Source organism: Schistocerca piceifrons, chromosome 7 (assembly GCF_021461385.2).
Source record: "Schistocerca piceifrons isolate TAMUIC-IGC-003096 chromosome 7, iqSchPice1.1, whole genome shotgun sequence".
NCBI lineage: Eukaryota > Metazoa > Arthropoda > Insecta > Orthoptera > Acrididae > Schistocerca > Schistocerca piceifrons.
The window spans coordinates 582207360-582225466 of NC_060144.1; the positions used below are offsets into that span (position 1 = coordinate 582207360).

Consider the following 18107-nt stretch of genomic DNA (forward strand, 5'->3'; position numbering starts at 1 on the left):
TAAGATGCTTAACGCCTCTTTGCTCCATTTCATTTCTAGAACATGAAGTAATCAATCGAAATAATGCTTTCACAAACAGTATACTGGTAAAAAAAAAGTTTTTTCTCTGCATTTATGAAAAACCTACTTACTGGGAAAAAAACAACGCAGGAAACCCCAACATGAAAATCTGAAATAAGCTACTCGCCACCAAGCAGTAAGCAAATAACAAGCCCCTTCTGCGCAAGTGTGCATTATTGCTGTCTAGTGGGCATGTGCGAATTGACGGCAGTTTAGAACTGCTCTCTATCCTGGCGCGCAGATAATGTGGCTGCTAATTTTCATAGTTTCAGCCGTTCTACCACTATACGGCTCTCATGCCAGACCATCGTGTAATACCCGCTTAAATCAGGATGGCCAGACAGAGCAAACCCCTTTCCTTGTGAATATGAGATCAGTGTCTTAACAACTGCACTGCCTCATTCTGTTGGCCCTACAACAGAATGTTCCTTTGTTCACACTCAATTTGCATAAAATAATCTGTTATTTATATATGTAAAGCACAGCGTATGTGCAGGACCTCCTCCCAAAGCTCTAGATTGATTTCAACTAAATTTGGCATGGAAACAACAGGCCTCATGAGTATCAGACTGTGGAGTTTATAACCTCTTAGCTCTCACATGGTCAAAAAAGTGGTTCCCCCCCCCAGACCCTGGTGTATAGACTGCCCTATATGACAGGCATGTTCTGTGAGAACAATATCGGCCTGCCAAATCAACCTGCTTTCAGGGCAGCCTACATGTTAGGAGCAAAGAACAGTTTTTCTTGCTGATGAGTAGGCCGCCCTGCATGACACATGTGTTGTGTTGGAGTAATACTGACCTGCTTTATTGAGCTGTAGGAGCTAGACATGTCAATGAGGATGGCTGCGGAGAGGTTGAGATGGATGGGGGGGGGGGGGGGGGGGGGGGGGGAATGAACAGAGTGAGAAGGAAATGGATAGAGGGAGGGGGCGTGAAGATGCAGCAGGCAGGTTGAAGGTAGGCAGTTAGAAAAGGAAGAGAGGGAGATGGAGATGGAAAGAGAAAAGGGAAGAAGAATATGGTCAGAGGGAGTGGGGAGGAAGATACGATCTGAGGGAGGGGGGCAAGACATGGTCACAGATGAAATGGATGGATGAAATGGACAAAGAGAGAAGGAGGAGAAGGAGATGATGAGACAGAGAGAGTGGAGAGGAGGAGATAAACAGACAGAGCTGGGAGGATAAGGTGAACAGAGGGAGGAAGAGATGGACACAGAGATGGTAAGGAGGAGTTGTGTTCAATGCATGTGTCAAATGCATGTGCAGGCAAAACTGTGGGGAAAGGCTAGTTTTTAATATAAAATCAGACGATGGAAAATCGGAGGTGAAATAATAAAAATATGAAAGGGATAGATTGCTACTCACAACACAAAGTTGATATTGAGTGGCAGAGAGGCACACTGAAAAAATACTTGAAGATATTATCAGCTATCAGACTATGTCCATCATCAGATGCAGACAAAACACACACACACACACACACACACACACACACACAGAGAGAGAGAGAGAGAGAGAGAGAGAGAGAGAGAGAGAGAGAGAGAGAGAGAGAGAGACTGTCATTTTTGCACTGTTTCTTCGCAACTTCCTACACTATCATTGCACAAACTGTGGACAACTGCTGGTGGCTCCAGGACCACAAACATGCTACCATGCAGCATGCATATTTCCACATCCTGCCTTCAGAATGGTGAATTCTATCTCTATTTCCAATAACGATGATACTGAATGCATCTAAAATCTTGCTGTCAAAAGGCACTGAACATTGTTCAAGGAAATCAATAATTTCATCCAATATTTGCCATTAAAAAATGGACCATGTTTGTAAAATTATTATCTTGGTATTTAAAAAATATTTTTGCCTGGGGTAGGCAAAACAAGATATCACAGCTTGGAGGTTCATAATCTTTTTAGCAGCTAGTTATGAGTTCAACCTTACTAACACAGGGATTCTCGATTGGATGGGACAACAAATTAACAATATGCCAGGTATCATCCAAAAACCACTGGAATTTAAATTGCCCCACAAAACATATCTAAGCTAAACAGAATCATAATCCAACATGGCAGACAGGTGTATCTTTTTACACAAATTGGCAAATTAACAACCACCACTTTGTGAATGTGAAGAGCCACAAACAATCACAAACATCACAGAAGCATGCTCCACAAGATCATACAATGGTAGACCAGAAGACGTCTTGCTAGCGACTCCAAACTTGACATCATATGTAAATGTTCTAGATGTTTGTATGGTTTTATGATATATGTATTAATGTTCTACATCGCATGTATTATTTTGAAAGTTCCAAAATGCTATATGAGAAATAAGTAAATTCCATGATTTTATTATGATTTCAGTACAGAAAATTAGCACTTCAATTACATATCAGCTGAGGTGCAACGATTCTTCAAATTTCAGAGTCAGAACGACAATCAATAGACTGTCAATAAGAACTCATGCTGAAACTTGCATTTATAGTTGCCACCACATACATGCTAAATACTACTGTGACTGCAATCTGTCAGTATGTACTGTTGACTGGCATATGTATATTTCTAGCACTCACATGACATTTGTCTTTGCTGGAAATTTTATTTTATGATTTTTATCATAATCAAAGTGGCTGTGGCGGTCTACCAGGTAGATAACTTGACTCCGACTTTAGATGTCCCAACTTCAATCACATATAGGACTGGGATCTGTTTTTCAACAATGTCTGGCTAACAATGATTCTTTTTTCTTTTCTTCACTTAATTTCACCATGTATGGAGCCAATGTATATAGCATCTCACTTCAGTAATGCACAGATTTTGCCAATATACCATTACCTGGAATGGCATGGGATCCCATAAACATCTAGCTATCTTACACCTATAGTGACTAAACATAGCTACATAGAGCATGTGTTCATGTCAAAGGGTTAAAATTTATCCCTTTAATTTTTAAGGATCCTCTCAGTCTTGGATGAAACACTAGTGACACAGAGCTACATGGTCAATCTCTTTAAACCATTTTTGAAAATATAACTAACTGGACAGATAAAAAAAATCTACTCACCAAGCAGTGACAGGAGAACATGCTTATAACAGCTATTACAGTTTGCTAGCTATTGGGGCCAGTGGCTCCTTCTTCTGGCAGGAGAGTTGACGGGGAAGTAAGAGGGGTGAAGGAAATGGACTGGCGAGATGTAGGGGAAAGGGTAGAGTTTGAAAAAGTTGCCCAGAGTTCCGGTCAGGAGAGTGTTACCAGACGGGAAGAGAAGGAAACAATTTATTTCTTCTGGCTGCTCTTTCTCTCCTACAGGCACTTGCAAAAACATATACTGAATGTTTTGTTCAAGAGTGCCTATTCTGCTGAAAAATGGTCTGTGGTGACTGAACTCCCTTTCAAATGATCTAAATGTAAGATAGCTCTTGTTTTATGTACATGTATCCTCAGTAACATGCTGAGCTGAGATGACATGTTACATGAAGATAGTGATTGGGGTGACCGACTTCTGGCAAACACTGTGGGCCAAGATTCTATGTTCTTTTCTACATGACAGTACATTCAGGGAGAGTATTTCCATATTTTTATTCACATCACACTGAACTGAATCTTGTAATTCGTAGCATTAAAACAATGTAAAAATACATGCCCAAGAAGCAATTTTTGAATGTTTATCTATGTTTCACTATGACAATTAGCATGCATCTGTGGTGTATCAACTGTCACCTCAAAATGATGAGCAGATACTTCACCCAAATACTGTGGAGTTTCAGCAACACCATCTTATGCACCGCTTAGAAGCCTCAGAAAAATTTATTATGGCAGGAATGCCTGAATCAGCATATTTTAAACCTACTACTCGTTAGGTTAAATAAACAGCATGTGCATAAAAACACGGGAGAACTGCCGGATATCAGTAACTTCCTGCCACAATATTTCGGCGCAGAGTCTTCTGGCCATCTTCAGGTGAATGCCACTGTAGTAGTACTAGCGAGTACGCGCTGAGCTCCGCTATTTAAAGCCTTCTGAGGTGACATTGCGCAAGCGCTGCTCAGCGCGCGCGTTCATAACGGCTCCGTGCGCTGCACCTCGCGCCCTCCACTGTGAAAGCCTGGCGTATCGGTGTCAGGTCGATTTCCATCTTTATGCAGATAACTACGTTGACTATGAAGTTTCTCTATAACAGGATTCCAAGCAGAGTTTAGCTGATAACCGTTATCTCGATTGATGACAGTCTCGTTGTCAGACAATCTTATTTCCACAGATTCATTGATAATCGAGCTCCAAAAGTTTGATGTATGGGCCAAAATTTGTGTGTCGTCGTAATTCATGGAATGGTCTGTGGAAATACAGTGTTCGGCGATTGCGGACTTGGTGGGTTGGAGAAGGCGAGTATGCCGTTGGTGTTCCACAATGCATTCCTGCACAGTTCGTGTTGTTTGCCCTATGTATGATTTGCCGCATTCACACGGAATTTTGTAAACACCTGGTTTACGCAGGTCCATGTCGTCTTTGACGGATCCCACCAGTGATGAAATTTTGGAAGGAGGGCGAAAGATGACTCTCGCTTGATACTTTCTCAATATTCTGCCTATCTGTGAAGAAATATTCCCAATAAATGGTAGATAAACAGTCGACCTGAAGGCCTCTTCCTCTTCCTTGTTCCGTCGTTTGTAGGTCTTCATCAATCTGTTCACTTGCCTAGGTGAAAAGCCATTCTTCAAAAATACTTTTTGCAGGTGTTCCAGTTCCACTTGAAGACTGTCGGCGTCAGAGATAGTATGGGCACGGTGGACCAAGGTTTTGAGAACGCCCATTGTTTGTGCTGGATGGTGGCAACTAGTAGCTTGTAGATACAGGTCTGTATGAGTGGGCTTTCTGTACACCAAGTGACCAAGTGTGCCGTCACTCTTCCGTCGCACCAAGACGTCTAAAAATGGCAGACAACCATCTCTCTCTATCTCCATGGTAAACTTTATGTTTTCATGTATGGAGTTCATGTGACGTAAAAATTCTTGGAGACGGTCCAGATCATGAGGCCACACCATAAAAGTGTCGTCAACGTACCGCCAAAACACTGTCGGTTTAAAAGTGGCAGAGTCGAGTGCTCTCTCCTCAAAATACTCCATAAAAAGATTGGCCACCAGGGGAGACAAAGGACTCCCCATGGCGACACCATAAGATTGTTCATAAAATTCGTTGTTAAATATAAAATATGTAGAGGAGAGAGTGTGCTCAAACAACGCTGTAATGTCTGCACCAAACATATTGCCAATGAGGTGTAGTGAGTCCACCAGAGGCACCTTTGTGAACAGTGAAACCACATCAAAACTGACCAATAAATCACAACTTTGCAGTTTTAGTGACTGAAGTCGACTGATAAAATCACCAAATCTTCCATTTGTAGACGTCTTGGTGCGACAGAAGAGTGATGGCACACTTGGTCACTTGGTGTACAGAAAGCCCACTCATACAGACCTGTATCTACAAGCTACTAGTTGCCACCATCCAGCACAAACAATGGGCGTTCTCAAAACCTTGGTTCACCATGCCCATACTATATCTGACGCCGACAGTCTTCAAGTGGAACTGGAACACCTGCAAAAAGTATTTTTGAAGAATGGCTTTTCACCTAGGCAAGTGAACAGAGTGATGAAGACCTACAAATGATGGAACAAGGAAGAGGAAGAGGCCTTCAGGTCGACTGTTTATCTACCATTTATTGGGAATATTTCTTCACAGATAGGCAGAATATTGAGAAAGTATCAAGTGAGAGTCATCTTTCGCCCTCCTTCCAAAATTTCATCACTGGTGGGATCCGTTAAAGACGACCTGGGCCTGCATAAACCAGGTGTTTACAAAATTCCGTGTAAATGCGGCAAATCATATACAGAGCAAACAACACGAACTGTGCAAGAACGCATTGTGGAACACCAACGGCATACTCGCCTTCTCCAACCCACCAAGTCCGCAATCGCCGAACATTGTATTTCCACAGACCATTCCATGAATTACGACGACACAAATTTTGGCCCATACATCAAACTTTTGGAGCTCGATTGTCAATGAATCTGTGGAAATAAGATTGTCTGACAATGAGACTCTCATCAATCGAGATAGCGGTTATCAGCTGAACTCTGCTTGGAATCCTGACGTAGTTATCTGCATAAAGATGGAAATCGACCTGACACCGATACGCCAGGCTTTCACAGTGGAGGGCACGAGGCGCAGCGCACGGAGCCGTTATGAACGCGCACGCTGAGCAGCGCATGCGCAATGTCACCTCAGAAGGCTTTAAATAGCGGAGCTCAGCGCGTACTCGCCAGTACTACTACAGTGGCATTCACCTGAAGATAGCCAGAAGACTCTGCGCTGAAATATCATGGCAGGAAGTTACTGATATCCGGCAGTTCTCCCGTGTTTTTATGGAACAATCAGTACGCCGGGAAAACTTTAAACATCACAGCATGTGCATATCTTAAAGTGCTGTCATACTTAAGTTGATGGGTAACAACATCTTTTTCTTTTTTTTATAGGTTTATATAATTTTCACTTTTTGTGCAATTTTGTATTGACAGATAAAATATTTGTGGCACATCTAATTAAATGTCTGAAGCAACAAAAAACATATATATAGCCCTCTCTGAGTGTTGATGAGACTCACCCCTTGAAAAAGGATCATGGAAACCAAGCCACATACAGCGAAATGTAGGACTAGATGCTCCTAATACCAGATCCCGCAGGAAGTGTGAGATATAGGAGGAAGCATCTGCCACATTTACTACTAATGTTTCCAAAGCTGGAAAACTGAAGTTGTATGGCCTGTAAACAGGGGAAAGTTGGTTGCCTTCACTGCCATAGGACAATATCTGAAAGTAAAATAATCATTCAATACAAGGGACAAAAACAGAAAAATTCAGATGGATAGAGAGCTATAGTATTTGTTCCATAGATCTACGTTGATTTTATTATCAAGGATGTAGAACATGGCATAAAAACAAAAAATACAATAAAACAATGGAAAGTCAATGATGGAACAACAACAATGTTATGAAAAGTATAGACTGCTGCTCAACACATTGAGAAGGCATTGAGTTGCAGACAGGCACAATGAAAAGTCTACTAAACATTTACGTTTCTGCACTGAAGGCCTTCTTTGGAAATGGAATGCGCACAAACCAAACATGCACGTATGCGTGCAGATACGAGTACAACTCACACACACATAGCCGTTGTCTACGGCTGCTGAGGACAAACTCCGAACTGCATCTGATTCTAACCTGAGCAGTAATCTGAGATAGATGGTGGGGTAAGTAGGAGACGTGGTTCAGGGAGGGGGAGGGGCTGTAGGGTAAGAGTAGGGGATGGTGAAGTGCTACTTGTGGGAGTGTACCAGGATGGGGTGGGGACAAGACAGGGCTACTGCTGCAGAGATGGGCTAATGTGTGTGCGGGGGATACAGAAAAGGGAGAAAGGGGAAAGGACTAGCTGGTGCTTTTTCTGCTCCCACTACGCCCCCCCCCCCCCCTCAAGCACAGCAGCCTGTCTCTGCAAACAATAGCCCTATCCTGTCCCCAGTACATCCCACATGCTGCAAAAACCTTCCCCTACCACTATCCGGCTATTCCTCCTCCTCCTTGCCTCCCTCTCACCCTCACCTCCAATTGATGCTCATGTCAGACACAGATGCAGCCTGCAGTCTGGCCACAGCAGCTGGTGACAGTAGTTGTGGCTGTGTGAATGTGTATTTCCAGAGAAGGCGTTCTGGCCACAAGCTTAAATGTTTAGTAGTCTTTTCACTGCAAATTTCTGCAGCTCAGTGTCTTCTCTATTTGGTGAGTACCAATCTATCCTCTCTGTAATATTGTTACAAGTTCATGATATATATTATCTACCCCTTCATTTACATCGCTACACTGCAAGCCACCATATGATGTGTGGCAAACGGTACCACGTACCACTATTTGCCATTTCCTGTCCTGTTCCACTCTCAAGTAGAGCAAGGGAAAAATGACTGTCTGTATGCCTCTGTATGAGCTCTAATTTCTCATATCTTATCGCTGTGGTCCTTACATGCAATGCACATTGGCAGCAGGAGAATCATTCAGCAGTCAGCTTCAAATGCAAGTTCTCTAACTTTTTTCAATAGTGTTTCTCAAAAAGAACATCGCCATCCCTCCAGGGATTCCAATTTTAGTTCCCAAGGCATCTCTGTAACACTTACGTGTTGTTAGAACCTACCAGTAACAAATCTAGCAGCCGACCTCTGAATTGCTTCAGTACCTTCCTTCAGTCCGATTTGGCTCAGGTTCCAAACACATTAGCAGAATTCAAGAATAGGTCACACCAGTGTTCTATATGCAGTCTCCTTTAAGGGTGAATCATGCTTTCCTAAAATTCTCCCAATAACCCGAAGTCGACCATTTTCCTTCCCTACCACATTTCTCACTTGGTCGCTCCATCTCATATTGCTTTGCAAAGTTATGCCCAGATATTTAAATGACTTGATTGTGTCAAGCAGGACAGTAGTAATACCGTATCTGAACATAACAGGTTTGATCTTCCTGCTCATCCACATTTACTTACATTTTTCCACATTTAGGGCTAGCTGCGCCATTCATCACACCAACTGGAAATTTTGTCTAAGTCATCTTGTACCTTCATACAGCCACTCAACTTTAACATCTTACTGTATGCCATGGCATCATCAGCAAACAACCGCAGATTGCTGCCCATGCTGTCAGACAAATCATTTATGTATATAGAGAACATCAGCAGCCTTATCACACTTCCCTGGGACACTCCTGACCATGCCCTTGTCTCTAATGAACACTCACCATCAAGGACAACATATTGTGTTCTATTATTTAAGAAGTCTTCAAGCAACTCACATATCTGTGAACTTATTCTATACGATTGTACCTTTGTTAACTGATTGCAATGAGGCACCTTGCCCTTATCCATAGTTCTCAGTATACAATGTGAGAAAAGGGCAAGCTCAGTTTCACACAAGCAATACTTTCTAAAACCATGCTAATTCATGTACATAAGCCTCTCAATCTCAAGAAAGATTATTATATTCGAAATGAGAATATGTTCAAGGATTCTGCAGCAAACAGAAGTTAGGGATACTGGTCTGCAATTTTGCAGTTCTGTTCTTTTACCTTTCTTATATACTGGAGTCACCTGCACTTTTTTTCAGTCACTTGGGATATTGTGCTGGGTGAGATATTCATGATAAATGTAAGCTAGGTAAGGTGCCAATGCCGTAGAGCACTCTTTGTAAAGTCAAACTGGGATACCATGCGGACCTGATGATTTATTTGCTTTCAAATCTATCAGTTGTTTCTCTACACCAGGTATGCTTATCACTCTTCATCCATACGTGAGTCTGTCTGATGGTAAAATGATGGTATGTTTGTACGATTCTCCTACGTGAAAAATGTCTTGAATTTGAAGTTTAAAACTTCAGCTGTCATTTTGCTATCTTCAACCGCCACACCAGACTGGTCAACAAGGGACTGAATGGAAGCCTTAGACCTTCTTAGCGATTGTACATATGACCAGAATTTTCCGGGGCTCTCTGCCAGATCTTTTCCTAAGGTGTGACGGTGGTAGTTGTGTTGTATGCTTCGCACACAGATCTTTCCACAGATGCACGAATCTCTAGTAACCTATAGTTGTCATCATTTATGTGTTCCCTTTTGAACCGAGGGCGCAACAGCCTGTACTTCTTCAGCATCCACTGAATTTCGTTATTAAACTATGATGGTTCTTTTCCATCCCTTATCCACTTACTAGGCACTTAACTCTCCAGATCACAATTTACAATCTGCTTAAACTTTGCCCACAATTCCTCCACATCCATCTTACTGGAACTAAGTGATGCCAGTTCACCGTGTAAGTGAGACGTTGATAACTGCTTATCTGTTCTATCCAGAAGAAACACTCTCCCAGCCATCTTGAAAAATTTACTAACTTTCGTAATCATAGTTGCTGCAATAATGTCATGATAGCTAATCACTGTTCCTATACTGACATTGTCGATAAGGTCCGGTCTATCTGTAGCTACAAGGTCCAAGATATTTCCACTGTGTGTGGGCCACTGAGCTAGCAACTCAAGACAGTTTTCAGAAAATGTGTTCAAAATTATTTCACATTACTGTCTGTCTGTACCTTCCACAATGAATCCGTAGACATCCGAGTCTATACTCGGCAGGTTAAATTCGCCTCAAACCAGTACTGAATGATCTGGGTATTTACACACTATTGACCGTATACTTTCTTTGAATGACTCTAGAACTGTCATAGCAGAATCGAGTGGCCACTAGAAACATCCAACAATTAATTTGGTTTCACTTAAACCTGTTATATGCGACCAGATGACTTCACTGTCGCACTCGGCTTCGACCTCAGTAGAGACAAAATTTTTGTCAACTGCAACAAACACTCCCCCTTCTATGGTCTCTAATCTGTCTTTCCAATACACGATTCATGATTCGTTAAATATCTCGGAGCTTTCCACTTCAGCTCTCAGTACCAAGAATAATTTTAGCACTAGAACTTTCCTGGTGCGCAGTAAATTTGAGAACTTTATTATGAATACTTTGACAGTTTACTGATAAAATTGTGGCAGTCGAACTATCTTTATTCTGAATGCTGTTTGACTTCTCTTGCACCATATCGACCAGCAAGTGTTCATCAGAGCATCTCAAACTACTGCTTAGCCTAAAAAACCCTCTGTGCATTCCACAAGTACTCTACAACCCTAGTAGCTGCTTCCTTTGTGCAGTGCACTCCTGACCTATCAAGGGGAGTCCTACAGACCCCACATGATAACGCAGGTCTAGAAATCTGCAGCCAAGACTGTCACAGAGTCGACAGAGACTTTGGTTGAGACCCTCCACTCCAAACCAAAGGACCCCGATCAACTCTGGGAATGATGCTGCAAATTTCAAGCTCTGCTTTCACCCCGCACGCAATGTCAGCAGTCTTCCCCACCTCTGTCAGCCGCCTGTATGAACTGAAGATTGCCTCAGAACCCATGCGACAGGCATCATTGGGTTGTGAGACAAAACATGCAGACAACTGCACCCTGCACGCTTGACAGCTGCAAGCAAGGCCACCTCCACATCTCGAATGAGGCCTCCCGGCAGACATATCGAGTGCACATTGGCTTTCTTTGTAGCCCTGAATGTTATCTGCCTAAGGGGCTCCATATTATAAAGAAAGAGATTCTATCACAGATCCTAAACGAAATGCACTTCAAGGAAATGAAATTCATAAAAAATCTGAAACGAATTTTCATTTAAAAGTTAATATCAGACTTATCACAAACATGTATATGTATTAACACAGAAATCTATAAAATATACATCTATAACACTTGCTTACATGGACTCCCTTGAAGATTTTATGATCGTGATTTTTTTGGACATGGCAAATAGGTCACAAAAACTGACACTTATGATGTCGTAATGTACTATAATTAAGTGAGGCTTGATAAAATATATGAGCATTTATTATTATTATTATCATTACTGTTATTACACATTTCTGTCTCCAGGACATGATTGTTCATTTTTTCCTTGTTTCCTCCTCCTTTTTCTCTTTCCAAAACCTCTTCATTCTTTGGCTGTGTTCCTTTTCCCTTCGTTCTGTCCATATTTACCTGTTTTCTTCCTTTCTTTTACTTCAAATTATGTGTTCATAATTTTGTTTCTGAATTTGTCCCTTTCATTTATCATTTCAATACTGATCCTGCTTGTTTTTGGTATTCTTCTATTTCTTAAAACAAATTGTTATTACAACAAAAATACTCTTTGTGAGTCTGTTGTTGTTCATTCTGTGTATGTGTCCATATAATGTTATTCAGCGTTGTCTGATCATGTTTCTGAGTCTGTCTGTGTGCTCAGACAATTGTCTGGTTGATGTCTTCATCCATATACCATCTCTGTGTACAGCTGCAAAAATTTTTCTGGGGATTTTTGCTGTCTCTGTGATGCCTGATGCTCCAATTATGGTCCTTCCTGATGCATAGAGTGCTTCTGGTAGTGCAAATGTACTGCAGTGCCTGAGTGTAGCCTGTCTTGAAAAATTTCTTTTATTGTAATGTGTCCACGTCAGTTTGTACACTTTCTGAAGTTTTTCTCTTCTTTGTATGTTGGTTGCCTTGTTTGATCCTGCTATTTCTATACATTACCCAACATATTTCAATTTTTCCTCTCTGTTAACCTTTCCGTATTTCATGTACGTGGCTTGGTAGTGGTTGTTCTTTCTTTCAATGTATTGTGTCTTCTCATATGATATCAGTAGACCTTTTTTTGCAGAGACTTCATGTAAGTATTCCAGTGCTTTTTGTGCTTCTTGTCTGCCACTGCTGAGTATTGCCAAGTCATCTGCAAATGCCAGGCATTTTATGATCATCGAGTTTGCACACGTTCTTCCTAACTGAATTCTTTTTTTACTCTTTCTTTCCATTGTTTGCTAATTTTGTCCAAGGCAATGCCCAATAAAGGTAGTGACAGACCATCAACTTGTCTGACCCCTGTTGTATCTCGAATGGGTCTGAGATTTCTTCCATAAAATTTATTTTGTATGTGGTGTCTGTAAGTGTCTGTTGTATGAGTGTCCTGGTTTTTCTGTCTATTCCATATTCTTCTAATATGTAAAAGGGAATCTGCCTGTCTACGGAGTTGTATACCACAAATGTGACTACAGTGTTGGTCGTCTGTCTGACGTTCAGGAGTGCCCGCAGATTCCATTTTGTTCGATACACAACCACCCTTTTCTGAAGCCTGCTTGGTATTAACCTATTTTCATATCAGCTTGTGGTTCTAGTCTGTTGAGTAATGCCATGGAGAGAATTTTGCAGGTGACTGGAAATAATGAGATACCCCTGTAGTTATTGGTGTCTGTCTTGTTGCCCTTTTTGAGGAGTGGGTGAATCAGCGCACACCTCCATTCATATGCAGTTTTCTCTGTATTCCATATTTCTGTAAGAATTTCATGAGTTATCTTTGTGATGGTTTGGTCTTTTAGTTTCCACATCTCAGAAATATTGCCGTCTTCTCCGGGGGCTCTATTGTTTTTTAGTTCTTTTATAATCTCTGTTATTGAAGGCGGCTTTGAATCTGGGTTTCGTACTATTTTCATGAAGTGTAATTTTTCTTTAGGCCTCTCGCAATTGAGGAGTTTGTTATTGTTGTTGTCTTCAGTCCTGAGACTGGTTTGATGCAGCTCTCCATGCTACTCTATCCTGTGCAACCTTCTTCATCTCCCAGTACCTACTGCAACCTACATCCTTCTGAATCTGCTTAGTGTATTCATCTCTTGGTCTCCCTCTACGATTTTTACCCTCCACACTGCCCTCCAATACTAAATTAGTGATCCCTTGATGCCTCAGAACATGCCCTACCAACCAATCCCTTCTTCTAGTCAAGTTGTGCCACAAACTCCTCTTCTCCCCAATTCTATTCAATGCCTCCTCATTAGTTATGTGATCTACCCATCTAATCTTCAGCATTCTTCTGTAGCACCACATTTCGCTAGCTTCTATTCTCTTCTTGTCCAAACTATTTATCGTCCATATTTCACTTCCATACATGGCTACACTCCATACAAATACTTTCAGAAACGACTTCCTGACTCTTAAATCTATATTCGATGTTAACAAATTTCTCTTCTTCAGAAATGCTTTCCTTGCCATTGCCAGTCTACATTTTATATCCTCTCTACTTCGACCATCATCAGTTATTTTGCTCCCCAAGTAGCAAAACTCCTTCACTACTTTAAGTGTCTCATTTCCTAATCTAATTCCCTCAGCATCACCCGACTTAATTCGACTACATTCCATTATCCTTGTTTTGCTTTTGTTGATGTTCATCCTATATCCTCCTTTCAACACACTGTCCATTCCGTTCAACTGCTCTTCCAGGTCCTTTGCTGTCTCTGACAGAATTACAATGTCATCGGCGAACCTCAAAGTTTTTATTTCTTCTCCATGGATTTTAATACCTACTCCGAATTTTTCTTTTGTTTCCTTCACTGCTTGCTCAATATACAGATTGAACAACATCGGGGAGACGCTACAACCTTGTCTCACTCCCTTCCCAACCACTGCTTCCCTTTCATGTCCCTCGACTCTTGTAACTGCCATCTAGTTTCTGTACAAATTGTAAATAGCTTTTCGATCCTTGTATTTTACCCCTGCCACCTTCATAATTTGAAATAGAGTATTCAAGTCAACATTGTCAAAGGCTTTCTCTTAGTCTACAAATGCTAGAAATGTAGGTTTGCCTTTCCTTAATCTAGCTTCTAAGATAAGTCGTAGGGTCAGGATTGTCTCACGTGTTCCAATATTTCTACGGAATCCAAACTGATTGCCGGCCGCGGTGGTCTCGCGGTTAAGGCACTCAGTCCGGAACCGCGCGACTGCTACGGTCGCAGGTTCGAATCCTGCCTCGGGCATGGATGTGTGTGATGTCCTTAGGGAAGTTAGTTTAAGTAGTTCTAAGTTCTAGGGGACTGATGACCACAGATGTTAAGTCCCATAGTGCTCAGAGCCATTTGAACCCATTTGAACCAAACTGATTTATCAAAATAATTTTTAAGAATTTTGTCGTTTTCTCTAGCATTTTTTTTTTTCCTGAGATCTGTCTATTTTTTAAACAAATATTTGGAGGTTGATAAGCCCTTATATTTTCCCTGAAAATTCTGCAGAAATTTCTCATATTATTTTTCTTCAAGTATTTCTCAATTTCATTTAGTCTATTTTTTTATATGTTCCTTCTGTCTCTTCTCATATCTTTCAAGGAGTGTTTCTGGACTTTGTGGAAATCTTGCGATGTATCTTTTACTCTGTTACTGCTAAACTTCTTCCTGCCCTGGATTCTACATTCAATGGCCTGATAACAAGTTGCGTTCCACCAACTCCTGGGAGGTTGACCCCAACGCATTGCATTCTGAATTGTCTTTGTGATATCTGTTCAATTTTTCTGTTGAAGATTGCTTAATTTCTTCAATAATTTTGTCTTTAGATGAAATTTTCGCTCTGCAGCGAAGTGTGCACTGATATGAAACTTCCTGGCAGATTAAAACTGTGTGCTGGACTGAGACTCAAACTTGGCAAGTGCTCTACCAACAGAGCTACCCTAGCACGACTCACGCCCCGTCCTCACAGCTTTCACTCCACCAGTACCTCGTCTCCTACCTTCCAAACTTCGCACAAGCTCTCCTGCATACCTTGCAGAACTAGCACTCCTACAAGAAAGGAGACAAAGTTTCCGAGTTCGGGTCTCGGTCCGGCACACAGTTTTAATCTGCTAGGAAGTTTCAATTTTGTCTTTGTTTATCTTCAAGTATTCTGGCTCTGGTCCTATAATTTTTTTGTGTGTTATCTTTTTGTTTCTTGGGACTGGCCTAATTTTTACATGTAGCAATTGATGGTCGGACTCGCAGAATCCGTTGACATTCTCACATTCAGAATTTCGCTTATATTTTTGCTTGTGATGGCTATGTGATCTATTTTAAATTCTTCCCATACATTTTTGGGCATTTTCCATGTTGAAAGTTTTCATTTTTGTTTCTTAAATTATGTTGACACAATTTTTAAGCTAAAATTTTGACATTAAAGTATGAGATGTTCCCCATTCCCGTTGGTGCATTTGTGAGCTGTGTAAAGACCTGTGATTTGAATGTACTTCTTCTTCTTCTTGCCTAGTTGTGCACTGAAGTCTCCTAATACATTTTTAACAGGTCTTTCCCGTATTTTCTTTGTCATTTCTTCCAGGTCTCCCCAAAAGACTTTGACTTCTTGTGGTTTCTTTCTGTTGTGACCCATTTGTTGGTGAATGTGCATTGTTGACAGGTTATTGAAGATTCCTTCTGATACTGAACTGAGATCTAGGATGTTGTCTATGACTGATTTGTGAACCACAAACCAGGTTTTCCTTTGTATACCCTGTAGTTTTCTGTGTTGAAATGGTTTTTGTCTGTGAAACACATCTCTTGTATTGCCAAGGTTTTGATGTGAAATTTTTCCAGAGCATTTGTAAGCTGTTTGAATTTGTCTATCTTGACCAGCGTATTTGTATTGAGCATGCCAACATAGTGTTTGCGAAGAGGTTTTGGAAAGCTCTGATTCTTCTCTTTCTCATGATGTTCGCCATCCCCCAGAATTCAATAACCAGGAAAGTCCAGTATATTTATTGGTGCCTGGGTAGTCAATATTTTTCCTGTAGTTCCATCGTGATTTTTTCAAGTTGAGTGTGGTTGTGGTGATCTCTTTTGGAGATCACAAATGTTAAAGACCTGATTGTTGAGACCAAGGCATATTTTTAGCAGCCCCACCAACTTGGTGAACACACACTGACCACTAGCCGCTGGATGCCACAGCAGACACTGAGTTTAGGCCTAAGTTAGTATCTGGTCCACCCTGGGTATTTCATTTCTCCAGTACCACCCATATCTGGAAGGCTTTCCCCTACCCACCACATGGGGAGGTGTCCAATTGGGGATCTAACAACCCCACACGAGCATTTAGTTATAGTCATAGTACTATCCTTGTTGTGATTTTGTGCATGTTTCAGAGGTTCTTGGACATCAGAGAAGTGACCAATAGATTGAGTAATAAGTACACGAGGCAAAGGACAATGCACCATGGTTTCTAACTACAGAGTTACATCCAGTAGACCTCATAAAAATATTAAAGGACCAGCATAATCATTCTTTTAGTCCATGAAATAATTAAACTCATTATGATTGTGAGACAATTAGTTATAGTCAGTCCATGAATCCAAACTGAGCTAACATAGTTATCAGTAAATCAATGTTCCCTTTATAGTGCTTCATTTCCTACAACTTGCTGGGGCTGAATCTATCCCAAATAATAGAAGGAATTATGTAAGAGCGGGATTTGTCTAAACATTGGGTGCTGTCTTAGGAGTAGTAAATTACAACGGTCAAAGTTATATTATTATTAGAAATTAAATTGAAGATAAAGATAATATACACCCAAAAGGCAAGAGTTGTGGCACTTACAGATTGTGACAACTGAAAAGAATGAGAAATAATTTGCATGTATGGAGAGTGAAATGGTAGGGAGCAAGGATCTGGGAATGGAACAATACTCAGTATAAAAAATAATCCCTTTAACACATTTATTTATCACAGAGGCCAAATTTAACATAATCAAAAATGAGCAATACTTATTCACCACAGAGGATAAGTTATACATAAACAATTATGAACCATTTAGCCCATGTTACCACCCCTAATTTAAAAATATATATATCACAATTTCTATAATAGTACAGAAAATTCCCCTTCTTTTGTAAGCAAAACCAAACTATTTGTACTCTACAACCATTAGCAAATCATTCCAGAGGTACCTACTGGGTCTAACAACAGTTTTAGCTACTTAGAAATCAATAAAAACCACAATGTGCACACACTTAAAAAAAAAAAAATCAAGGTAACTGAATATGCAACTTTTATGCAGGTTGTAAAATAAGAAAGTGAGCATTAGCAAACCAACAAGCATAAGAAATTATTGACAAGAGCAACCAAAGTAAAACAAAAGTAAAAAGAGGCTCAAATGAATGGATTAACCAACACAAGATAAACAGCTTAGGTTGGTTACTTCCCGAACGGCTGCGCAATTCAGTAAAGATTCTATAAAGTACACACAGAAAATATATTGTGAATCGCCCATCTAAAGACAGTATTCAGCGAAAATGGGTATTCCATCCGGCAGATTAACAGGGCACTAACAGTTAAAACTAAGAAGCAGGAAGTGAATAAAGAGGAGAACATGCCGGAACAATCTTTAGCTTTTCTTCCTTTCGTTGGCAACACTTTGTTTAAAATAGCAAGAATCCTCCGAAAATTTCAGGTAAAAGTGGTTTTCTGCCCACCATCGAAGATTGCGGACCTTGTGGGATCAGTTAAGGTCAATCTGTTACTACGAAAGGCCGGAATTTACAAGATACCGTGCCAATGTGGTATGGCTTACATAGGTCAAACCACACGCACCGTGAAAGAACGCTGCACGGA

The 18107-nt window shown here is 40.8% G+C and overlaps 1 protein-coding gene across 2 annotated transcripts in view; it reads right to left on the reverse strand.

Moving 5' to 3' along the window:
- The window catches only part of LOC124805137, a 167715-nt gene that overhangs the window by 75220 nt on the left and 74388 nt on the right, over window positions 1-18107 (reverse strand). For both annotated transcript variants that reach the window (XM_047265600.1, XM_047265598.1), the window contains exon 5: window positions 6718-6922. In XM_047265600.1, the coding sequence (XP_047121556.1) occupies window positions 6718-6922 (205 nt within the window). The remainder of the gene's footprint in view (window positions 1-6717; window positions 6923-18107) is intronic.